General features: G+C 42.1%; 1 protein-coding gene across 4 annotated transcripts in view; it reads right to left on the bottom strand.

Moving 5' to 3' along the window:
* syn2b (synapsin IIb) overlaps window positions 1-27,283 on the bottom strand; it is a 226,436-nt gene extending 199,153 nt beyond the window's left edge. Inside the window, exons 1-3 of one of the 4 annotated variants that reach the window (XM_061888185.1) lie at window positions 27,241-27,283; window positions 22,551-22,632; window positions 22,251-22,264 (exon numbers count right to left, since the gene is read on the bottom strand). In XM_061888185.1, coding sequence (XP_061744169.1) covers window positions 22,251-22,264; window positions 22,551-22,613 — 77 coding nt within the window. In that variant the 5' untranslated portion in view covers window positions 22,614-22,632; window positions 27,241-27,283. Of the gene's footprint in view, window positions 1-11,328; window positions 12,177-22,250; window positions 22,265-22,550; window positions 22,633-27,240 lie in introns of those variants that run through there. The other 3 variants (XM_061888194.1, XM_061888176.1, XM_061888168.1) reach the window with 3 other exon arrangements.
* Window positions 27,284-27,294: the final 11 nt, after the last annotated feature.

Below are 27,294 nucleotides of genomic sequence, written 5' to 3'. Positions count from 1 at the left end.
CGAGCTACCAGTCGACCGCGGGGGGTGTGTCAGTCGATCTCCAGCCAGGCTTTTAAAAAAAATAGACCTAAAAATTACTGATCATCAATCTTCACCAAGACGTCACTTAAATGACATTCACGGTACCGGAGGGTCTTGTGAGATTACGCTGCCTGCTGCAAGATCATTGTTATGAAAATATGACCGAGAGGAAGGCGTGAAACACTTTTTATTTCAACAGACTCTCGCGCCGTACCTTCCATCAAAACTCTAAAGGCCGACTGCACATTTCCTATCTTCACAATAAAAGCCCTGCTTCATGCTGCCTGCGCTAACTAAATACAGAGTCTCGGAAAACTGGCGTGCACAAGCGATCCCTCAGAAAGCTGGCGTGCACATCACTTGTGCACGCCAGCTTTCCGAGACTCTTATTTTGTTAGCGCAGGCAGCATGAAGCAGGGCTTTTATTGTGAAGATAGGAAATGTGCAGTCGGCCTTTAGAGTTTTGACGGAAGGGACGGCGCGAAAGTCTGTTGAAATAAAAAGTGTTTCTCGCTTTCCTCTCTGTCATTTTTTCATAATAATGAACTGGCAGCAGCCAGCGTCATCTCATAAGACCCTCGGGTGCCGTGAATGTCAATCAAGCAAGCTACGGAATTTGCCGCCAATGTTTTTCTTGTAAAGTGTATGGAAGCTGGATGAATTAGATGCCAAAAACCAACCACTTTCATGTGGTATTGTACAGAAAGGACAACTTTTTTTCTCCTCCATTTGAAAATGTGGGCGTTATCATCATTACTGTCTGATTCCAATAAATGTAAGTCATCAGAATCAGGTAATACACCAACTTATATTCTTGTCTTTGTGAAAGAAAGACATCTATATGTGTTACACATGCTTGTATTATCATTAAACACATTTAACTTGTTTACAAAAATGCCTCTTTCATAAATAAATAAATATAAATGATATATATAAATGAGGTAGATCCCCTCGAGTTGGTCAATTGAAAAGTAGCTCGCCTGCAGAAAAAGTGTGGGCACCCCTGGACTAGACCCTCACATGATCTATTATTGTAACAATTTAATATTTGTACCCACTCAGCATCCATTGCAGCTGGTCACTTAGTAGGGGGGTCTCCCTTTCCCAAGTTTTCTTCTTTTTCCCTTCTTTTTTATATTGGTCTCAGTGAGACTTGGTTAAAACTATTTTTTTTTCCCACTTAAGGTATTCACTTCCAATTATATAAGTTGACATGTAGTTCGTCCCCTTAAAAGGGTTTGAGGGCTTCCAATAATCTCTGATGCTCAGCATTAATTGGAAAGGGTTCCCCACATCCGTAGTCACTTACCAATATTTCTTCTTTTTCCCAGTTTTTGAAGTGTTTCTTTGCCCAGGTATAGGTTCAGATCAAGGAATGTCATCTTTGTTTGTGACACCCCTGGAGGCACTTGTTATTAGGGGTTCATAAAAAAATGTGATTGCTTGATTGATTGAGTGATTGAAGTGCATCAGCAAATGTGTTAGGAACTGCCATGCAATGAACAAGGGGTAGGATTAACCATTGTGTGGTGTTCGGGTCTGTGGGACCCGTTTTCACTCTTTATAAAAAAAAAATTATACAGTTAATACATTTTTCAAACTGAGACTCACTGACTTTGGCTCATTTTATGTGAAGAATATATATCAGAATACATATTTGACGACCACACACACCATACACCACCCCCTACACATTTTTATTACATACAGTATAAGATGGCTGGGTCCACTGGACCCAGGGCTAATATAAGTGTGAAAATTGATGTTCTGTGTACCATACGCATACAACAACCTCCCAGGTGCCTAGACAGGAGAAGGACAGAGTGTAGGTACACAGAACATCTGAGGGTCAAATGTGCGAGAAAATGAGAGCAGACAGTGTTGACAAACAATGTTGCAACCTTGTGTGGGAACCGCAGGTGCAGAAACTCCAAAGAAGAATCCCTTTGGGATGCAGAAACTGGCAGAGAAATTTTCCGTACAACGTTCATATTGTTGTTACTCAGCCAGCGTTTGTGAGTCTGATGGACCCGTTGCATTTTGTGGCTTTTAATGCCTCACAATCAAACACTTGTATGTTAAAATACTGAACAGATGTTTACCTTATCCCAATAAACATCTGTTCAGTATTTTAACATAAAAAATGTTTGATTGTGAGGCATTAAAAGCCACAAAATGCTACGGGTCTATCAGACCCACGAACGCTGGCTGAGTAACAACAATATGAACATTACACAAGGGTTAAATACCCTCTCGTTCCAAAATAAAGACACAAGGCTACATTATTTACAAGACTTTGCTTATAACCTTCAAGCACGTGTTGCGTGTGGCTGAATCCACATTTATTAATCGCCCAAATGAGAAACCAACAGCTTTTGTTTTTCTTCAGTCTAGTTTCCTTCTCATATGTCAAGGCACTACTATCTCCATAGATCTAAATGATTATGGGACCATTTTATTTCAAACTGTAAATAAATAAAATAAATGGGTTGTACTTGTATAGCGGCTTCACGGTGGGAGAGGGGTTAGTGCGTCTGCCTCACAATACGAAGGTCCTGCAGTCCTGGGTTCAAATCCAGGCTCGGGATCTTTCTGTGTGGAGTTTGCATGTTCTCCCCGTGAATGCGTGGGTTCCCTCCGGGTACTCCGGCTTCCTACCACTTCCAAAGACATGCACCTGGGGATAGGTTGATTGGCAACACTAAATTGGCCCCTAGTGTGTGAATGTGAGTGTGAATGTTGTCTGTCTATCTGTGTTGGCCCTGCGATGAGGTGGTGACTTGTCCAGGGTGTACCCCGCCTTCCGCCCGATTGTAGCTGAGATAGGCGCCAGCGCCCCCCGCGACCCCGAAAGGGAATAAGCGGTAGAAAATGGATGGATGGATGGATACTTGTATAGCGCTTTTCTACCTTCAAGGTACTCAAAGCGCTTTGACACTACTTCCACATTTACCCATTCACACACACATTCACACACTGATGGAGGGAGCTGCCATGCAAGGCGCCAACCAGCACCCATCAGGAGCAAGGGTGAAGTGTCTTGCTCAGGACACAACGGACGTGACGAGGTTGGTTCTAGGTGGGATTTGAACCAGTGACCCTCGGTATATAGCTTTATAGATGCCATGTCTGCTGTGCAGGCGTTATGGTAATGCCTTCTATGTCAAATAAATTCCAAGCGAGTGCAGCATTTACATCTGCATGTGGACAACACAAGCTGTAATTAACTGGGGCAGCTGTTGAAGCAGGTGTGAATGAATGCAGGTGAGCTTTGAAGTTGTTATGACCAGTGAAATGTTCCATGCTGCTTTTGCTCCTACCAGAAATAATGAGCCTTTTTGCATTTTTGAAAGGGTTTGAAAGGTTGTGTCGTATAGTCCTAATTTGACTCAATGAACCTTATTATTAAACTCTGACAGCAAAATCAACCCTAAATAACAACAAGGCTATTCAACTGGTGCCCCGGGGGGAAACCTGGCCCGGGTTTGACGCAATACCCTCAGTTCAGTTCAAAACTTAGAAGGCAAACATTTTTTTAAAGCAAATTCCAAGAAACACTAGGGGGCTCCTGTTGTATAGAGGAACTTGGATTACTGTTAACACATTGGCAGATCCTTGCATTGACATTTTATAATTTATATTTTTAGTAATTATTTCCCCAAAATAACACCAATCCAAACTAGGGATGTCCGATAATGTTTGTTTTTTTTGCCTATATCCGATATTCCGACATTGTCCAACTCTTAATACCGATTCAGATATCAATCGGTACCGATATATACCGTACACTGGTGGAATTAACACATTATTATGCCTAATTTTGTTGTGATGCCCCGTTGGATGCATTAAACAATGTGACAAGGTTTTCCAAAATAAATCAACTCAAGTTATGGAAACAAAATGCCAACATGGCACTGCCATATTTATTATTGTTTACACTCCATTCTTTGGTTACCATGACGACCAATTAGTTAACCTGATTCACTTGAACGCACGCACCTGATTTGTTTGGACTCGCGCACCTGTCAATAATCATGTCACTATTATTTAAGCTTGTGATTGCCAGGCAGTCGGCCTGGCGTCATTATACTCTGTACTCTACACTCTGTTTCATACCTGCTTCATATCATAGTTCATGCTGCCCTGCTCACGCCACCAAAAAAAGTTTTTGTTTATTAATACCACAGTTAGTGTCTTTCATTTTTATGTCCATAGCTCTGCCTTTATACTACTTTTTGTTTTCTTAGCCAAGTTTGTTCTCCGCCTTGTGCATTTTTTCATAGTAATAGATTGAACATGTCTTTACCTTCACGCCATGTCTGGTCCAGATCCTTTGCATTCCGGGAAAACAAACCACACCATAGTCCACATTTTGACAGACCCTAATTACAATAAAAACTAAGAATTATCTTTTGATATGATGTACTTAGTCCATAAGTACACAAACGTGTACTTCATATTTAGTGACGTGCTAATTCTTATTTTTACACTTTTTTTCCCCAAATTCCATTGTATGTTATACTCTTCTGACACCACCAGATGGCAGTATAAGTGTCCACATAAGCGGCCATAAGACCCCAACTCAGTAGTGTACACAATTTTGGAAATAAGAGCTAAAAGGTGCTGTCCACGCATGTGGCCACTAAGCCTTTAATTAAAGTTGCAGTTTTTTATGACATCATGAAGGAACAACTTTCTTCTTCATGCACATGACAACACCTTTAGTTAGATTTCTTGTTTAGAACACTGATAGTTACCCTCTGCATTTGACCCATCCCCTTAGTCCACTCCATGGGAGGTGAGGGGAGCAGTGGTGGCCGCACTCGGGAATCATTTTGGTGATTTAACCCCCAATTCCAACCCTGGATGCTGAGTGCTAAGCAGGGAGGTAATGAATACCATTTCTATAGTATTTGGTATATATGTCCATCCATTCATCCATTTTCTACCGCTTGTCCCTTTTGGGTCGGATATATAATGAAATACTAATAATATAATATATCAGTATATATAATATACTGTATATACTGTATACATATATATTTTATATTGCTACTATGGTTCATTTTTAGTCTACTTTAGACCTTTTGTTTTTGCCCTTGTGTGCATTATCTTTTCCATCCTTATCCTGGAGCTCTGCCAAATATCCGCATTCAGATTTAATTTTTTTTTGCGAATAGACTAACCTGGCAAAATGTGAGTCTAATGCTGGCACTGTAGATCACATAGCTACACTAGTATTGCCAACGTTTTTGTCCTGTCTCACTCCCTAAATGTTACGCTGTTGTATGTGCTGGATGGCATCTATTGCTTTGGACATGTGCAGAGTTATGATATAAATCTAAAAAGTGGGTAAGGTACATGTGGAGGGAGGTGTAGCCAGCGCTGCCTGCAGGAGCAAAGGTCACCGCATCTGTCCATGGTGCTGAGGACAGAGCACCATCAGACGGTGGCGTTGCAGTGCTGACTGCGAGACACAGCTGGCAGGTCATTAGACTTCACAGGTGGTACGTGTTAATCTATTCATCTATTGTCTTTAACGGTAAGCGGCTGGGAGCAGAGAGGGAGAGAGGATACGGACGTGACTGAGAAAACTTTTGTGAATATGAAGACCTTGTTAAAACCTGCACGTTGGGCTCCTGTGCCGTGTCTGACAGTGGGACTGCGAGGAAGCAACTTCCACAGTACACAATAGCGCTTTTTGAGGCCTCACACTTATTAGCTCATTAGCATTAAATCTAAATAGGTCCCAAACAAAGCACCTTTAAAACAGTCTAAATTCCAACATCAAAGCTATATTTTGGACAACACACTACGGTGGCAAGGTTTAAAAAGTATTCTTCCGTGCTGAGTGGAAAATCAATAACATTTAGTCTGCGACCCTACCGCAAGAAGCAAAGTTATGTCTCTAAGCACCTTCAGACCAGGGACGAGATTCCATTAATATTCAAATTGAGCACTTACAATGAAATATTGTCTACTTAAAATGGGAAGATTTTGTAATTAGGTTCAGTGAAGCAATTTCACTGCATTACTGTTCCGAACTATCACAATACATTGATATGCCGTTTCTAATTAAAGTTGACCTTTCAGGCTTTGTGTGTTTAGAACTAGAACTTTTAAGTAACATGAAACAGTGCAATCATGATGGCCTATTACATTATCACTTATAGTTTCTAATTCATGTATTATTCCGATTAAATGTATGCACCTCAGCTTGCATTCTGATTGGTCCTGCATGCTTTTTATGGATATGGCTACAGGCTGAGGCGTCTTCTCACATTCAGTCGTCACTACATCATGGGTGGTAGCCATCTAATCGTATGCCACCAAAACACTCGCAGCAAGAGACACAGGATTAACATACTGCAGAGCTCACGTTCACATTCAGGCCAACGCTGTGTCGGAAGCCCTTTGAATATAAATAGTCATGCATGCATAGAAAACAGACATAGATAATCCTCTCGGGGTTGTGAAGGAAATCTGTAATTACTTTAATGGGGTTTGCAACTATAGCGGATCTTTATACTGTGACATTTTCTGACAAAAGCAACTACATATTTCAAGAACATAATCTAGCTTTGTTGGATGAAGGATTCTTATTGAACGACGCAGGAGCAATAGCTGACTTCAAGGACGCAGAGTCTAGAACAGTGTTTTTCAACCTTTTTTTAAGCCAAGGCACATTTTTTGCGTTAAAAAAATCCAGTGGCACACCACCAGCGGAAATAATTAAAAAACGAAACTCAGTTGACAGTAAAAAGTCGTTGTCACAATTGTTGGATATGACTTTAAACTATGTCCCATCACGCCGTGACTTATTTTAAGTTTACCTGTGTGTAGTGTTTTAGTTCTTGCCTTGCACTCCTATTTTGGTGGCTTTTTTTCTTTGTTTGGTATTTTCCTGTAGCAGTTTCATGTCTTCCAATGAGCGACATTTCCAGCATCTACTTTGTTTTAGCAATCAATAATAATTCATTTGTTTTTATCCATTTTGTGGGGACATTGTTGATTGTCATGTCATGTTCGGATGTACATTGTGGATGCCGTCTTTGCTCCACAGTAAGTCTTTGCTGTCGTCCAGCATTCTGTTCTGTTTTTGTTTACCTTGTAGCCAGTTCAGTTTTAGTTTCGTTCTACATAGCCTTCCCTAAGCTTCAATGCCTTTTCTTAGAGGCACTCACCTTTTGTTTATTTTTGTTTAAGCGTTAGACACCTTTTTACCTGCACGGTGCCTCCTGCTGTCTCCGACATCTCCAAAGCAATTACCTTCTGGCTGCCACCTACTGATATGGAAGAGTATAAATGGTTCATCTGCCGAACTCTAGACAGCATGGACACTCAACAACAACACATAATTTGCAGACTATAATTACTGGTTTGAAAAACATATTTTTAACCCAAATGGGTGAAATTAGATAATCTCCCACAGCACAAAAGACTGCATCCCACACAGGCACAGTGGTTGAAAAACACTGGTCAAGAAGACTGAACATTCAGACGTTGATATTTAAGGTTTTTTGCCTACATCCGAGCGAAGGCAGAATATTATTGTTGTCGCAGAACCGAAAGGCAAATGGAGGATTTGTTTTGTTTGTCTGTCAGTATCATTGTGAACATCACTAACAGGACTGGAGTGTTACTGTATATAAGCTATAAATTAATCATTTAAAAAACTGCAAGTAGGGGCAAACTGTGCCCTTCCTTGTTCATCCTTGTACATAGTAAAACACAAGCATTCCAATAATCTACTAAAATCATGTTGTTCTACGGTTCCTTGGTTTATATTAGTTAAAACTGATTCTGTTCATAACTTTTGAGGACAGAATTTCTAGGCGCATTCAGGGCGTTGAGGGGATCCGATTTGGTGGCCGCAGGATTGGGTCTCTGCTTTTTGCAGATGATATGTTCCTAATGGCTTCATCTGGCCAGGATCTTCAGCTCTCACTGGATCGGTTCGCAGCAGAGTGTGAAGCGACTGGGATGGGAATCAGCACCTCCAAGTCCGAGTCCATGGTTCTCGCCCGGAAAAGGGTGAAGTGCCATCTCCGGGTTGGGGAGGAGATCTTGCCCCAAGTGGAGGAGTTCAAGTACCTCGGAGTCTTGATCACGAGCGAGGGAAGAGTGGATTGTGAGATCGACAGGCGCATCGGTGCGGCGTTTTCAGTAATGCGGACGCTGTATCGATCTGTTGTGGTGAAGAAGGAGCTGAGCCGGAAGCCAAAGCTCTTAATTTACCGGTCGATCTACGTTCCCATCCCCATCTATGGTCATGAGCTTTAGGTTATGACCGAAAGGACAAGATCACGGGTACAAGCGACCGAAATGAGTTTCCTCCGCAGGGTGGCGGGTTTCTCCCTTAGAGATAGGGTGAGAAGTTCTGTCATCCGGGAGGAACTCAAAGTAAAGCCGCTGCTCCTCCACATCGAGAGGAGCCAGATGAGGTGGCTCGGGCATCTGGTCAGGATGCCACCCGAACGCTTCCCTGGGAAGGTGTTTAGGGCACATCCAAAATGGTAGGAGGCCAAGGGGAAGACCCAGGAAATGTTGGGAAGACTATGTCTCCCGGCTGGCCTGGGAACACCTTGGGATCCCCCTGGAGGAGCTGGACGAAGTGGCTGGGGTGAGGGAAGTCTGGGCTTCCCTGCTTAGGCTGCTGCCCCGGCGACCCAACCTCGGATAAGTGGAAGAAAATGGATGGAGGGATAGGAAAAAAGCAACAACTGAGTAAAAAAACACACTGATGTCTTTCATTGGGCAGTTGATTTCTGCTGGCAAGCAGACTAATGTGAAGTGAAGTGTGAAGTGAATTATATTTATATAGCGCTTTTTCTCTAGTGACTCAAAGCGCTTTACATAGTGAAACCCAATATCTAAGTTACATTCAAACCAGTGTGGGTGGCACTGGAACCAGGTGGGTAAAGTGTCTTGCCCAAGGACACAACGGCAGTGGCTAGGATGGCGGAAGCGGGAATCGGACCTGCAACCCTCAAGTTGCTGGCACGGCCACTCTACCAACCGAACTAAACCGCCAAATTTCAAATGTAGTTTGTTACACAGGGATGGCATTCGAAAACTGATGCAAAATTGATGCAACAATTTTATGATATGTTTTTATTTTTATACTTAAGGTCGCGAACAAAAATGTGGGTTACGAGAGGCCCCACCGCTCGTTGGCATAGCGAATGCCACAGAATGCCCAAAACATCTGGTCTCAGTTGGTAGCGTTAGCTCATAGCTAGAGATTGACACCTCACAATGGGAAGTGAGAAAGTGAGTGTGAAGGACACTGCTGAGAAGAAGAAGGGGATGATATTCACCGAATTAAAGAAATGGATCTTTAAAAACATGACAGACCATTTAGTCGACTTTGTGAAGCAGTATGAATACAGCGCCGCTGTCTGCACCACATTAAAGCAAAAGGAGTAAATCATGCCAGCCAATATTGGCAACTAAAAGAGGTGTGTCCCAGTTGTCAATCAGTGACAGGTGTGGATGGCCAATGCTCAATGGCAAGACAGAGGAAGTGACAATACAAAATAAGAGCACCGGATAGGAATTTGAACACCACACACACACACACACACACACACGTGAAAAAACAACACAAGTCCAAAACTGTCATGGGCAAAATGTATTTAATCTGATCATAAATCACATTAAAATGGTTGAGGAATTCACATTAGTCGTATAAGTTTGGTCTTGACCTCTGTATGTATGACGAGATTATCAAAGATCTTCAAGGTGCGACCTTTTAATCAAATTTGAATAATAGGATATTTCAGACTAATTTGGTGGATTTAAAGATTCCTTTTTTATTCATAAATGAAATTGTAAATGGGTATTTGCTGGGTAGATTTTGAAATGTATTGTATTGTACTGCATGTTGTATATTATTTGATTATGTATATTTTAACTGTGGGTCCCTGTCCATAAGCTGTGTACTTCTAGGGATGACCTGTTTGCAGAACAGACTCTGATATTAACAAAAGAAACAATCTATCCATCCATCCATTTACTACCGCTTATTCCCTTTGGAGTCGCTGGTGCTTATCTCAGCTACAAGCGGGCGGAAGGCGGTGTACACCCTGGACAAGTCGCCACCTCATCGCAGGGCCAACACAGATAGACACACAACATTCGCACTCAGATTCACACACTAGGGCCAATTTAGTGTTGCCAATCAACCTATCCCCAGGTGCATGTCTTTGGAAGTGAGAAGCAGCCGGAGTACCCGGAGGGAACCCACGCATTCACGGGGAGGACATGCAAACTCCACACAGAAAAATCCCGAGCCCGGGATTGAACCCAGGACTGCAGGACCTTCGTATTGTGAGGCAGACGCACTAACCCCTCTTCCACCGTGAAGCCAGAAACAATAATGTAATATAAAATTATGTCTGTCTACAAATAAATAAATAATATGTTGTACTGTGAAACATTGAACTGGTTCAAGGTTAAAACAGCCCTGGTTTAGTAGAGACTATTGCCAATAACAGCTTTTCTTTTCCGCCCGGAACTCGAGCCTGGGTCGCCGAAATTAGAGACCACTGTGCTTGTCTCTAATTCCGAGACAAGACTAACTAACTAACTGACTACAGAGCTAAAATCCCTGGCTGATCCACGTGGGTTACAGTGGGAGAGAGGTTTTGGGAGACCAGTACTGTGGCTGGGCCATGGGTACGCTGGTAAACCTCACTCCCTGACAACCTCAAGAGCAGTACTGGCTGTTGGGTTCCGAGCCCGAGCTTTTAACTCGGTAGTTAGTTAATTAATTAGTCTCTCATGCCGGCAACCCAGGTTCAAGTCCCGAAATGCAGGGACTAAACCACACGACTTGCAACACATCCAACGACAATGATTCAGCCAGGTGGAGCTATGTAAAATCCACTTGGACACAAATCTGTGACCTTAAAAAGTGGAATTCCTGAAACCGTCTGCAGCGAGTGAGGCGCCATGGAAGCCCTATTAAAACATTTTCTCGTCGAGGGTGATGTTTTATTCAGCGCTACATGGCTCCTCAATGACAGTGGATGATGTATGGGCTGTTAGCATAAGGGTAATAGCCCATTAGGCAACTTTTGCCGTCCACTTACTTACAGCTCTCTGACACATCCACACACAAGCAGGTGAGCACACCGTGAACATGCCATCTGCCAGGTTGTAAGGGTACATAGTTGCTGATCTATAACAAATGGTCAGAATAGCAAACCATGCGTGTGTGCATGGTTCAGCAAAAGCAAAAGCCAAAGCACGCCACCATCCTTCCAGTAAGCTCCCTCCCCTCCCTTCCCTGAGGTGACTTACCACTCATGCTGAAGTTCGTCAATGACCAGTAGGGTCTTAAACTTCTTGGAGAGGGATGGAGAAGGAGCTGATTGCTCCACAAACCCGGCGGCGGATGCGGCTGTCTGCTTGACCACGTTAGTGATGGAGCTGAAGGAGCTGAAGAATCCAGAGGAACCACCAGAGGAGGAGGACTGGGCCTGCGGGGGCTGCTGAGCCTGCTGGGACAGGCGGCGCTCCTGAAGTGCCGGCGAGCTGGCCGGGGCCTGGGACAGAGGCGGAGCCTTGGTGGGAGATTGGGCCGGGGCCGGAGAGGACGTGGTGGTGGTAGTGGGTGCCTGCTGGGAGGGGGACGTGTCAGCCGGGGGAGGGGGCGCAGTTGGGTCCGGCCTCTGGAGGTCCGTCATGTAGCCGTTGGGCAGGTTGGACATGAAGCTGCTGTCGGAGAGGCGGCGGCGGAGGAAGTTCATGATGGCAGAGTGGGGTTCCTGTCTCGGTTCCTCTTGGTCAGTTGTCAAATGAGGCGACGGGGGAGCACACGCGGGCAGGCTGAGACGGCTACGGCGACGCAAGGTTAGAGGTTGGACGAACGGCAGCGAGCATATCAGTCCCAGCGATGGAGGGATGGATGGATGAAGCGATGGACGCAGCCTTGATCTCCAAAGTGTTGTTCCTTCCCCTGAGCTTCTCCCAGTTTCACCTGTCTGGTTGTGTGTCTGCAAAAGAGGTGTGGCGTCGCCCCCTTTGGGTGAGGTGCTGATGCTCGTTCCCCCCTCAAAACTCTTGCTGCTGCTACTGCCGCCTCCTGACTTCCTGCAAGCCGAATGCTGCTGAAGGGATGCTGCACGCTCGGCTTATCTCACCCCCCGCCTCCCTTCCTTCTTTTACGTTCACTCACACGCACCCCCTCCTCCCTCCTGTCATCCTCCTCCTACATCATACACCACTCCACTGTATGCGTGTGTGTGTGTGTGTGTGTGTCGTGCTGCAGCCTGGTAGCGCTTGTGTGCCGTGTGCAAGCAGTCAAAGGGGTTTCCTGCGAGCGTGCATGAGATGGCGTACGGCAAATGGAAGCACCTCCTTCCTGTGCCGTCCTCTTCTATCAACATGAAGTAAATCCCGCATGCCTTCTGGTCAATACCTAATTTCCTGTTGGCAGCACATGCAGGACTGACACATGCAAACACCAACAGTATTCCTGCATGCTCGATTTGATTCAAGTGGGTCCAAGGATTATGGTTTTCCAGAGTCACTGCGGCAGACAGCAGCTATATGTTGAGGGGTCTCTTTCAGTCTAAAACAAACGCATGATTCCACCCTCTGTGTGTCTGCCTTCATTACAGCATGAGTGGTGCACCACTCTGCATCTGCACTAAGCTTGCTTTTTTTTTTTTTTTTTTTTAAAGAAAATAAGACACAAAAGGAAGAGGATTTAAAGAAGAGCTTAGAGATTTCAACTAAGGAACACTTCAGATGATCTCTAAGAAGCGTGTTATGGTATCACACTGTACCCACCATCAATATTAACCTTTTGACATAGATCACTTCAGGATTTTATAAGAGTCTGATTTAGAGCTGCAGACTTTGCTTTGCTTTTTATGAACCACTGAGTGTAATGTGATATCCTTTCTTGGTTGTTTGAAAGAATCCTAAGAATGGTTCCAATTAAGCCTTTAAACTTAGACTTCCTTTTTATTGTCATTCAAATTTTAACTTTACAGTACAAATAAGAACAACATTTCGTTGCATTAGCTCTTGGTAGTGCTGGATAAAAAAAGCAATAAGGTGCATATATAAATAGATAGATTACTGTACAGATAAATATATTGCACTTTTGCATATGCATCCAGGTTTATGGATGTATGTTATATTGTCTTTTTATTCCAGCGAGTTAATCCATTTTGGGGGAAGTTAATGGGATAATTTAATTATGATGCGTTCAAAAGTCTTACGGCCTGAGGGAAGAAGCTGTTACAGAACCTGGAGGTTCTGCTTCGGAGGCTGCAGAACCTCTTCCTGGAGTCCAGCAGTGAAAACAGTCCTTGGTGGGGGTGGGAGGAGTCTTTGCAGATTTTCTGAGCCCTGGTCAGGCAGCGGCTTTTTGCGATCTCCTGGAAAGGAGGAAGAGGAGTCCTGATAATCTTTTGCGCCGTCCTCACCACTCTCTGGAGAGACTTCCAGACTGAGGCATTGCAGGCTCCAGTCCAGACAGAGATGCTGTTGGTCAGCAGGCTCTCTATAGTGCCTCTGGAGAATGTGGTGAGAATGGGGGGAGGGAGCAGTGCTCTTTTCATCCGACGCAAAAAGTGCATGCGCTGCTGAGCTCTTTTTACAAGAGCTCGGTGATGACATCTACTGTAATACTGCAGAGCAGAACTCTTTTCGCCAGGAATGTAACAACACATACAGTCGTGGTCAAAAATGTACATACACTTGTAAAGAAATGGTAAATAAATGATAAATGGGTTGTACTTGTATAGCGCTTTTCTACCTTTAAGGTACTCAAAGCGCTTTGACACTACTTCCAGATTTACCCATTCACACACACATTCACACACTGATGGAGGGAGCTGCCATGCAAGGCGCTAACCAGCACCCATCAGGAGCAAGGGTGAAGTGTCTTGCTCAGGACACAACAAACGTGACGAGGTTGGTACTAGGTGGGGATTGAACCAGGGACCCTCGGGTTGGAAAAGGCCACTCTTCCCCACTGCACCACGCAGTCCCAAAGAACATAATGAATACTTGCCAACCATCACAAATTTTCCGGGAGACTCCCGAATTTCAGTGCCTCTCTCGAAAATCTCTCTGGACAACCATTCTCCCAAATTTCTCGCGATTTCCAGCCGGACCGGAGTGAGGACAGCCTGTCATCACGTCCACTTTTCCTTCATATAAACAGGGTGCTGGCCCAGTCACGTTATAACATCTACGGCTTTTGGAGCTCAGTGCGCAACTACACACACAACAAGAAGGAGACTATTATACAGGTATATGTCTCCGGTATCCATAGGTCTCTCTATAACCCATAAAGTAGGCAGGCACGGAGCAATTTCTCAGCGCGTGTTTATTCCAGTCGGCAAGCTAATACACTGACGCACAACATCCGGATTCCCATCATGCATTGCTTCCAAACGACGGCAAGTAGTAATGTCCAAAAAAAAAGTGACAGAGAATAGAAAGAGGATGGACAATTCAACCCTAAGCTCACTCCTTTCTGCTTATATATATATATATATATATATATATATATATATATATATATATATATATATATATATATACACATATATGTAGGTGTGGGAAAAAATCACAAGACTACTTCATCTCTACAGAACTGTTTCATGAGGGGTTCCCTCAATCATCAGGAGATCTCCTGATGATTGAGGGAACCCCTCATGAAACAGTTCTGTAGAGATGAAGTAGTCTTGTGATTTTTTTTCCCACACCTACATATTGCGCTCTACCACGGTATCGAGCACTATTCTCTGGATAATCCAATCAAGACATATATACATATATATATATATATATATATATATATATATATATATATATATATATATATATATATATATATATATATATATATATACTGTATATGTACATATATATATATATATATATATGTATATGTGTATATATATATATATATATATATGTATATGTGTATATATATATATACATATATATATGTGTATATATATATATACATATATATACGTGTATATATATATATATATATTCCCGTATTTGGAGGTCTCAAGGTTGGCAAATATGACATAATGTCATGACTGTCTTGAGTTTCCAATCATTTCTACAACTCTTATTTTTTTTGTGACGGAATGATTGGAGCACATACTTGTTGGTCACGAAAAACATTATGAAGTTTTGTTCTTCTATGAATTTATTATGGGTCTACTGAAAATGTGAGCAAATCTGCTGGGTCAAAAGTATACATACAGCAATGTTAATATTTGGTTACATGTTCGTTGGCAAGTTTCACTGCAATAAGGCGCTTTTGGTAGTCATCCACAAGCTACTGGTTGAATGTTTGACCACTCCTCTTGACAAAATTGGGTAATTATGTTAGTAAGTAAATAACTTTTTTTTAATGAAGTAACTATAATTAATTACTTTTTAAAAGTTATTTTCCAAACACTGCTAATCAGTGCTTGTTGAGGACATTGTTTTGGAAAATATATTGTAAAAATACAAAAAAAAAAAAAAATTAAAAACAGTTCATCTTTTTTTTATGCTCGCTGAACTGATTAGATCTTACACGCTCTGTAGAAGTCCTGACAATGTTTTTTTTTGAGACTTAATTTATTTTTATTTTTTTTTAATCCCCTTCCAGAATTTTACAACCTAAATGTATTTCAATGATTGTCTTGGATTGCCTTTCTGCATTTCAACATAGAAAATATTTAAATAACCGTGGACATGGTCATGTTTTATTTACTGCTTACTGTTTAAGTAGATTACAGTAACCTGTTATTCTTTGGACTTTTATTTTTTTTTCTTTGGATTTATTTGGACAAACATGTGTGTCTGATGTAAATACCCTGATGAATGCCTCTATTAAATTAACCGCCGAGTCCCTTATGGTCACTAGTACAAAAGAAAATAACCATTGGAGTCTCTACTGTAATTAACTGATAAGAAGCCTGTGGCTGTTGGCAACTTCCCGATGATGTAGTATCAATCATCTTCACAAGATGGCAGTAGCTGCAGTTCAATCATGACTGGTCAGCATCCTGCAGCTTATTCACTCCTGCGTGCGATTTACAATGTTAATGCACAGCTTTTGCTGTGACGGTGTAATCTTAAAAAAAAACACCAACCAACACCAGCTGGTATTCTTTATGAAAAGGTCTACTCTCGCTGATGATGCGAGAGTAGTTAAGTTGTGTGTTGACAGCATGTGCAAAACCCAAAACCAGTGAAGTTGGCATGTTGTGTAAATGATAAATTCAAACAGAATACAATGATTTGCAAATCCTTTTCAACCTATATTCAATGGAATAGACTGCAAAGACAAGATACTTAACGTTCGAACTGGAAATATTAGCAAATTTTGGAATTTGATGCCTGCACAAGTGGCAAAAAAGACTGAGAAAGTTGCGGAATGCTCATCAAACACTTATTTGGAACATCCCACAGGTGAAAAGGCTAATTGGGAACAGGTGGGTGCCATGATAAAAGCAGCTTCCATTAAATGCTCAGTCATTCACAAACAAGGATAGGGCGAGGGTTACCATGAATTGATTAACGTGGACCCCGATTTAAACAAGTTGAAAAACGTATTCGGGTGTTACTATTTAGTGGTCAATTGTACGGAATATGTACTGAACTGTGCAATCTACTAATAAAAGTTTCAACCAATCAATCAATCAATCAATCAAACCACTTTTTGAACAATAGCGTGAGCAAATTGTTTAAGAACAACATTTCTCAACCAGCTATTGCAAGGAATTTGGGGATTTCACCATCTAGGTCCGTAATATCATCAAAAGGATTCAGAGAATCTGGAGAAATCACTGCACGTAATTAATGACATTACGAACCTTCAATCCATCAGGTGGTACTGCATCAAAAAACCAACAACACTGTGTAAAGGATATCAACACATGGGCTCAGGAACACTTCATAAAACCACTGTCAGTAACTACATTCCGTCTCTACAACTGTAAGTGCAAGTTAAAACACTACTATAAAAAGCAAAAGTAATTCATCAACAACACCCAGGAACACCGCCGGCTTTGCCGGGCTTGACGGACCGATGCAAAGTGGAAAAGTGTTCTGTGGTCTGAAAAGTCCATATTTCAAAATGTTTTTGGAAACTGTGGACGTCGTGGAAAAGAACCATCAGGATTGTTATACTTCAAAAGCCAGCAGCTTTGATAGTCTGGGGTGTATTAGTGCCCAAGGCTTGGGTATCTTACACCTCTGTGAAGGCACCATTCATGCTGAAAGGTACATACAGGTTTTGGAGCAATATTTGTTGCCATCCAAGCAACGTTTTCATGGACGCCCCAGCTTATTTCAGTAAGACAATGCCAAGCCACGTTTTACAACAGTGTGGCTTCGTAGTAAAAGAATGCGGGTACTAGACTGTACTGTCTGTCGTCCAGACCTGTCTCCAATTGAAAATGTGTGGCGCATTATGAAGCCTAAAATACCACAACGGAGACCCTGGACTGTTGAACAACCTAAGCTGTACATCAAGCAAGAATGGGAAAGAATTCCACCTGAAAAGCTTCCAAAATGGGTCTCCTCAGTTCCCAAACGTTTACTGAGTGTTGTTAAAAGGAAAGGCCATGTAACACGGTGGTAAAAATGCCATGTTTTAACTTTTTTGCAATGTGTTGCTGCCCTTAAATTCTTAATTAATGATTGTTGAGAGACGGAGCCGACAGCAAGATAGGACAGACAGCGGTCGTCCCGGAGATGGCGGCCAGGAGGCGGAGCGTGCAGCGGAGCGGAGAGGCGGGACGCAATTGGAGCGTCGCTGCAGCAATCCAAGTCAGGTGCGTAAACGGCACACCCGCTCTCAATCAGTGTTAATTTTGTTGACGAAAAATGTTCGTCATAGTTATCGTCAACGACCTTTTTTTTCTGACTAAAACGAGACAATAACTAAATAAAAAATAATTTACGTGGACTAAGACGATGACGAGGTGTATTGACATATTCGTCAACGAATAAAAACGAGACGAAAATGTCTGCCAGAGACGAGATCCAATCGGAACTCATTTCGTTTGGAAGAGGCGGGAGGAGTTGGGAAGAGAACCAATCAGAGCGACGTGGTAAGGAAGTTACGTAAACGTAGTTTGCGTTTGAGACTGACCCGGGAATGCGCTGCAGAAGACAACATGTCAACGCCGGGGAGGAAGAGGACAGAGGACATATGGGGAAATTTTATATTTGACGTCTAAGATAACAAGACGCAGTGTAAGAAATGCAGCGCCAGGATTACGGGGAAAAACACAACAAACTTGAAGCAACATTTACAGTCGAATCACCCCGAAATCCACACACAGGTCAATCAATCAATCAATCAATCAATGTTTATTTACATAGCCCCAAATCACAAAAGGTAAGCATTTTCCACAACATACAACTCACTCGACGTTATCCCGTTTATTACACGGCTTACTCGTGAAATACTAAATTTGAGACATGATTTTCATCAAAATACGACTTGTATCGGTGACTTTTCCGCTGTTTTGCTTTGACTTTCAGAAATTGAAGGGTACGTTTACATATTACCCTTTAGTCGACTAAATCTACTGTAGTTTTCGTCTATAATCTTATATTTCGTCAACTAAAACTAAAACAATTTAAATGACTAAATTATGACTAAAACTAAATTACATTTTAGTCAAAAGACTATGACTAAAACTAAATCAAATTTTGCTGTCAAAATTAACACTGCTCTCAATCCCAGCATCTTCTGCTGCAGCATAAAAGGGGAGAAGGAGGAGCAATGGTGGCAGAAGTAGGAGAAGGAAAATCGGACAACGATACTGACCAGGAGAAAGACGCAGCCACCGAGAAAAGCAGGAAGAGAGGTCGCGCTATAAATTGGGGCGACTGACTGGAACGAAAACTTGGTTATTGAAATAATAAACAAGAGTCAAACCTGCTACAATGCGTCTTGCATCGATGGTCACTGCAACCCACACGTTGACGGCTGGAGACCTGTCACAATGATTGATTGCAAACAAATATAAATATATCTTGCCTTTGCAGTCTATTCAATTGAATATAAGTTGAAAAGGATTTGCAAATCATTGTATTCTGTTTTTATTTACAAATGACACAATGTACCTACTTCACTGGTTTTGGGTCTTGTACACTAATCACTGTGTTGAACAGGAGAATTAATTCATCAAAGATTGCAGATTTGATTGCATCCCTTTATTCTCACTCTCCATGTAGGTTTTGCACATTTCGAGGCGAGTCACGATGAGCCCAGCCCAGAAGAGCGCCCCCCGGCTGGTGCCCAGTGAAGCGTGAGCGCGCGGCAGTGAGTCACCGAGCTGCCATGTGAACTGAAACGACATGCAGAGCTCCTCTTGGCCTACATCTCGCATGGCACACATGGACGCATAGCACCATTTTTTTTAATTTTTTTTTTTTTAAACAAACCGAGACGTTATATAACACGTGTGCGCAAGACCACCGGTTGGCCGTCAAAGCAAAACATGACCTTAATTTAGCACTAGAGCTCATAAAACTGTGTTTGTTTTTTTTGTTGTGGTAGTACTGTCTCTTACTGACACCTCTATGACATAATACTGGGCATTATTAATCATCTTCATTTTTTTTTTATTTCTTTCATGAAAATGCATATATGCAAGCCAGACTTTCGTTGTTTTTGTTTGTTTCTTCTACAATTCCATGATCAAAAAGGACCAGATGGAAGAATAATATTCTTATATTATCTGTATCTATGTTTAATTTATTTATTTCCATCCGTCCATTTTTCCACCGCTTATTCCCTTTAGGGTCACGGAGGGCGCTGGCGCCTATCTCAGCTACAATGGGGCGGAAGGCGAGGTACACCCTGGACAAGTCGACACCTCATCGCAGGGCTATTTATCTATTATTATTTTTATTATTTTTTAAATCGTGCTCTGTTTGTGTTGTGTTGTGTTTGCTCGTTTTTTCTTGTGTTATCTTTTAACCTGCGTATTGTACCGCATTTTAGATTAGATTAGATTACATAGAACTTTATTTATTCCGTCAGGAGAGTTCCTTCAGGAAAATTACAATTTTCAGCACAATCCCATTCAAGATCAGACAAACATTACAGGGAGACAGAACAGGATCGCTGACGGGTCTGCCGGCTTCCAGCGCCCCTTACAAAAAAGATGACATACAGGTAAACAAGGGGGGGGATGGGAGAAAAGAATAGAAGATTAAAATAAAATTAAAAAAATCGGTCTTAGCCTGGGCCCTGGAGTGGGGGTGCAGACTGAGGCCAAGGGGGGGGGGGGGGAATTTGGCTACCCCTGTGGTAAATTTTAAATGTGCTCTATGAATAAAGTTGATTTGATTTGATATCCATCTAACCCAGTGGTTCTCAACCTATTTTCTGTGAACATTTTTTAAAATTCAAGTACCCCCTAATCGGAGCAAAGCATTTTTGGTTGAAAAAAAAGAGATAACGAAGTAAAATACAGCACTGTGTCATCAGTTTCAGGTTTATTAGATTGTATAACGGTGCAAAATATTGCTCTTTTGTAGAGGTCTTTCTTGAACTATTTGGAAAAAAAATAACTAAAAACTTGTTTAAAAATAAACAAGTGATTCATTTATAAATAAAGATTTCTACACATAGAATAAATAATAATAAATAAATTGTACTTGTATAGCGCTTTTCTACCTTCAAGGTACTCAAAGCGCTTTGACACTACTTCCACATTTACCCATTTACACACACATTCACACACTGATGGAGGGAGCTGCCATGCAAGGCGCCAACAAGCACCCATCAGGAGCAAGGGTGAAGTGTCTTGCTCAGGACACAACGGACGTGACGAGGTTGGTACTAGGTGGGGATTGAACCAGGGACCCTCGGGTTGCGCACGGCCACTCTCCCACTGCGCCACGCAGTGAGGGTTCCAGGTTCCATCCCCGCTTTTGCCATCCTAGTCACTGCCATTGTGTCCCTGGGCAAAGACACTCCACCCACCTACTCCCCGTGCCACTCGCACTGGTCCAAATGGCACCTAAACATTACGCTTCACTATGTAAAAGCGCTATATACATATAATTCACTTCACTGTTGCCATTTCTAATAAGTAGTGAACAGTTCTAACTTATATCTGTCAGCAGACTCGCTATGGAAGCGCTAAAAACTACCGCTACAACAAAGATGACGGTAGATAACGTTGTTGAAGTGGAGGCACGTAAGTAGGACTGCCCACAAAAAGAGACAGTCACAAGGCGGCTCCAAAACACTCCGTAAAACATCATCTGAGCAAACTTTTGAGCGATGAACCACCATTACATGTTCTGTACGCGTTTGAAATGTAGAAAAATAAATATGAGCCTTTTAACGCACTTTACAATCCAAGTGGTCCAAAAATACTGTAAACTTGATGGCTTCCTGAGATGATGGACGCTTACTTAGAAGTAATCATCAACTTAATCTTTGGGAATTGTAATAGAGATCCATCTGGATTCATCTAAACTTTTCTTCACAAAAAAATAAATCTTTAACGTCAATATTTATGGAACATGTCCACAAAAAATCTAGCTGTCAACACTGAATATTGCATTGTTGTATTTTTTTTCACAGTTTTGTTGAAGTATTATTCAATAAATATATTTATAAAGGATTTTTGAATCGTTGCTATTTTTTGAATATTTAAAAAAAAAATCTCACATACCCCTTGGCATACCTTCAAGTACCCCCAGGGGTACGCGTACCCCCATTTGAGAACCACTTATCCAACACCCTTACTATATAATACTGGGCATTATTGTGTTCTGATAAAAAAGAGACAGAATTTTCCAGACACAGCCTTTGTACTGGACTTCGTTAAATTGCATGAAGGGAAGAAACAACAGCACGTCCCTAAAAAGATAGTAAAAAATGTTTTGGTCATTAGGAATGATGCAAATGTTCCCTAAAGATGATGCAGAGATTAAAGAGGATGCTTCCTTCTACCCAGAAGGGGGTAGGGAACATCTGTGCATGCACATAAATGTGCGTGCGTGGTTAATGGTGCCATATTTTTTGATGTTCCATCACCGGGCACCAAGACAGCAATGGTAATCACCATGGCAACAGCTGCCCAATAGCTGGAAATGTTCTTGTAGTTCTTGCCTTGTGTGCATCTGATGAACATTCACCGTGCATGGGTATTTTCTGCCCGTCGAAAATAACATCTAATGAGCGTTCACACTCAGAAATGTGTACTACTCACCCGTGAGTCACAACCTGAAAAACACAAACAACAATTACCTGCTTAATTGATTCCCCATAGCAGATAAAGACCTCGAAAGTCATTTGTTTTCTCGTCAATTGGAAATCAAGCACCCTTAATCAACAGCATGGAAAACCACCAAAACCGAACATTCAGGTTAACAAGCTTCTATTTGACACTTCCGTGATCCCCCTCAGGGTGGAAAATATGTTTAGCTGCTCTACTGGTAGATCACTGATTAACAAGGCACTTACAGTACACAATGAGGGAGGTCATAATTACTCATTAGCGTGGACTGACCTCATCAAAATGCATTTGCTCGGGAAGATTGGCTATTGCCGCTTTCCAGGAAGACGGTCTCATCCAGCAGATGCATGGTGAACTGTCATAGGAGGGGATTAGATATGTATTAATTAACAAAAACAAAAAACATATTGGTATGGAAAATTTACAGTCGTGGTCAAAAAGTTTACATACAATTTTAAATAACACAATGTCATGGCTGTCTTGAGTTTCCAATCATTTCTCCAACTCTTGTTTTTTGTGATAGAGTGATTAGAGCACATACTTGTTGATCACAAACATTTTTTTTAATGAAGTTTGGTTCATTTACTAATTTATTATGGGTCTACTGAAAATGTGACCAAATTTGCTGGGTCAAAAGTATACATACAGCAATGTTAATATTTGTTTACATGTCCATTGGCAAGTTCCACTGCAATAAGGCGCTTTGGTAGCCATCCACAAGCTTCTGGCAGGAAGGTGTACCCCGCCTTCCACCCGAATGCAGCTGAGATAGGCTCCAGCGCCCCCCGCGACCCCAAAAGGGACAAGCGGTAGTAAATGGATGGATGAATGAGTGAGCGTATGGCTTTGCACTTTGTTATATATATATATATATATATATATATATACACATGTGCTGTTGTTTCTTCCCTTCATGCAGTATATATATATGTATGTGTGGGAAAAAAATCACAAGACTATTTAATCTCTACAGAACTGTTTCATGAGGGGTTCAGCGCCCTCCGCGACCCCAAAAAGGACAGGAGGTAGTAAATGGATGGATGAGCGTATGGCTTTACACTTTATATATATATATATATATATATATATATATATATATATATATATATATATATAAATAGGGACAGGGAAGTCTGGGCTTCCCCGCTTAGGCTGCTGCCCCCGCAACCCGACCTCGGATGAGCGGAAGAGGATGGATGGATGGATATATATATATATATATATATATATATATATATATATATATGTAGGTGTGGGAAAAAATCACAAGACTACTTCATCTCTACAGATCTGTTTCATGAGGGGTTCCCTCAATCATCAGGAGATTTTAATGGAAGCATTCACATACAATGGTTTATATAGAGCACAGAGTGGGTGGGTACAAGCAGGCGTAGGGTGTGGTGATTGGCTCATGTGTTACCTAGGAGGTGTTTCCGCCTGTGGCGGCATGTTGAAATGATTTCACTGCGCTTGTTGAGGGATGATAGCTCTGGATGATATATAATAAACAGTTTCTCTTTTAAGCATAAGTTGCATCTTTTATTACCACTGTTGTAAGGTGTGCTGGATGCAAGAATTTGCCATGTTATTGAATATTCAACATTATTGTCTTTGAGGTTCCAAATGTGTTTGCTGAGTTCGGTAGAATTCTGCAAAGTCTGGTTTCTAAAGGAGGCGTTGTGATTATTCCATCTTGTTTTGAACGCTCCTTCGGTTAATCCTACGTACGTGTCGGATGTGTTAATGTCCTTGCGTATTACCTTTGCTTGGTAAACGACTGATGTCTGTAAGCACCTTCCGTTGAGAGGGCAATCAGGTTTCTTGCGACAGTTACATTCATTATTGGTTTCAGAGTCGTTTAGTCTGGGGGTAGGCAGTCCTTTTGCAATTGCTTTGTTGTGGTTTGAAATGATTTGTTGCATGTTATTCATACAGCTGTAGCTCAATTTAATGTTGTTCTTGTTGAATATTTTTCTTAGGGTGTTGCCTTTGGGGAAGTGTTTGTCGATCAGAGTGAGGAACTTGTGGCCGATGTTGGTTGAGACGTCTTTGCTGAATGGCGGATTGTACCAGATGATGTTGTTTCGTTTTCTGCTCTTTTTTGGTTGGTTTCCTGGGGTGGGTTCATAGGTGAGGGTGAAGTTGTATCCGCTTTCATCAAGTGCTTTCTGGTACGGCTATCGATGCTGTCATCCAGCAAAGCTGAATTCGACCAAGCAACCCCCCCGTACCAGAAAGCACTTGATGAAAGCGGATACAACTTCACCCTCACCTATGAACCCACCCCAGGAAACCAACCAAAAAAGAGCAGAAAACGAAACAACATCATCTGGTACAATCCGCCATTCAGCAAAGACGTCTCAACCAACATCGGCCACAAGTTCCTCACTCTGATCGACAAACACTTCCCCAAAGGCAACACCCTAAGAAAAATATTCAACAAGAACAACATTAAATTGAGCTACAGCTGTATGAATAACATGCAACAAATCATTTCAAACCACAACAAAGCAATTGCAAAAGGACTGCCTACCCCCAGACTAAACGACTCTGAAACCAATAATTAATGTAACTGTCGCAAGAAACCTGATTGCCCTCTCAACGGAAGGTGCTTACAGACATCAGTCGTTTACCAAGCAAAGGTAATACGCAAGGACATTAACACATCCGACACGTACGTAGGATTAACCGAAGGAGCGTTCAAAACAAGATGGAATAATCACAACGCCTCCTTTAGAAACCAGACTTTGCAGAATTCTACCGAACTCAGCAAACACATTTGGAACCTCAAAGACAATAATGTTGAATATTCAATAACATGGCAAATTCTTGTATCCAGCACACCTTACAACAGTGGTAATAAAAGATGCAACTTATGCTTAAAAGAGAAACTGTTTATTATATATCATCCAGAGCTATCATCCCTCAACAAGCGCAGTGAAATCATTTCAACATGCCGCCACAGGCGGAAACACCTCCTAGGTAACACATGAGCCAATCACCACACCCTACGCCTGCTTGTACCCACCCACTCTGTGCTCTATATAAACCATTGTATGTGAATGCTTCCATTAAAATCTCCTGATGATTGAGGGAACCCCTCATGAAACAGATCTGTAGAGATGAAGTAGTCTTGTGATTTTTTCCCACACCTACATATTGCGCTCTACCACGGTATCGGGCACTATTCTCCGGATAATCCAATCAAGACATATATATATATATATATATATATATGTGTATATAAATAAATATATGTGTGTGTGTGTGGGAAAAAAATCCCAAAACTATTTAATCTCTACAGAACTGTTTCATGAGGGGTTCCCTCAATCATCAGGAGATTTGATGATTGAGGGAACCCCTCATGAAACAGTTCTGTAGAGATGAAATAGTCTTGTGATTTATCCCACACATACATATATTGCGCTCTACCACGGTATCAAGCACTATTCTCTGGATAATCTAATTAGGACATATATCAATCAATCAATCAATGTTTACTTATATAGCCCTAAATCACTAGTGTCTCAAAGGGCTGCACAAACCACAACACAAACCACTACGACATCCTCGGTAGGCCCACATAAGGGCAAGTGGGATATATATATATATGTACATATATATATATATATATATATATATATATATATATATATATATATATATATATATATATATATATGTATATACTCTTTTATCCATCCATCCATCATCTTCCGCTTATCCGAGGTCGGGTCACGGGGGCAACAGCCTAAGCAGGGAAACCCAGACTTCCCTCTCCCCAGCCACTTCGTCTAGCTCTTCCCGGGGGATCCCGAGGCGTTCCCAGGCCAGCCGGGAGACATAGTCTTCCCAACGTGTCCTGGGTCTTCCCCTTGGCCTCCTACCGGTTGGACGTGCCCTAAACACCTCCCTAGGGAGGCGTTCGGGTGGCATCCTGACCAGATGCCCGAACCACCTCATCTGGCTCCTCTCGATGTGAAGGAGCAGCGGCTTTACTTTGAGTTCCTCCCGGATGGCAGAGCTTCTCACCCTATCTCTAAGGGAGAGCCCCGCCACACGGCGGAGGAAACTCATTTCGGCCGCTTGTACCCGTGATCTTATCCTTTCGGTCATGACTCAAAGCTCATGACCATAGGTGAGGATGGGAACGTAGATCGACCGGTAAATTGAGAGCTTTGCCTTCCGGTTCAGCTCCTTCTTCACCACAACGGATCGGTACAACGTCCGCATTACTGAAGACGCCGCACCGATCCGCCTGTCGATCTCACGATCCACTCTTCCCTCACTCGTGAACAAGACTCCTAGGTATTTGAACTCCTCCACTTGGGGCAGGGTCTCCTCCCCAACCCGGAGATGGCATTCCACCCTTTTCCGGGCGAGAACCATGGACTCGGACTTGGAGGTTTCACACTCGGCTGCGAACCGATCCAGCGAGAGCTGAAGATCCCGGTCAGATGAAGCCATCAGGACCACATCATCTGCAAAAAGCAGAGACCTAATCCTGCGGTTACCAAACCGGAACCCCTCAACGCCTTGACTGCGCCTAGAAATTCTGTCCATAAAAGTTATGAACAGAATCGGTGACAAAGGACAGCCTTGGCCTTGGCATCTTTTAGTTACTTTGAATTTACAACCCCCTGGCGCTGTTTGTACTGTTTTTGTTCTTACTTTGATTATTATTTCTTAACTGTTTGTAAATGTTGAAATTTAAAAAATAAAGGTTTATTCAAAAAAAAAAAACTTGAAGTAGTACGCATGCACAAATTGGTTTGACTGATTGCTTGAGACTTGTATTAGTAGTTAGCACAGTAGAGTACATATTCCATACAATTGACCAATAAACGGTAACACCCGAATAACTTTTTCAATTTGTTTAAGTTGGGGTCCACGCAAATCAATTAATGATAAACTCACATTTATTCTTTAAAGCCGCTATCTACCGGCGAATTGACGAACCTACCTTATTCATGGCACACGGTTTGCATTGTCATCGTGATAAAAAATGGCGTAAAGT

This window comes from Nerophis ophidion, linkage group LG02, assembly GCF_033978795.1.
Source record: "Nerophis ophidion isolate RoL-2023_Sa linkage group LG02, RoL_Noph_v1.0, whole genome shotgun sequence".
NCBI lineage: Eukaryota > Metazoa > Chordata > Actinopteri > Syngnathiformes > Syngnathidae > Nerophis > Nerophis ophidion.
This window is presented reverse-complemented; position numbering and strand designations above follow the sequence as displayed.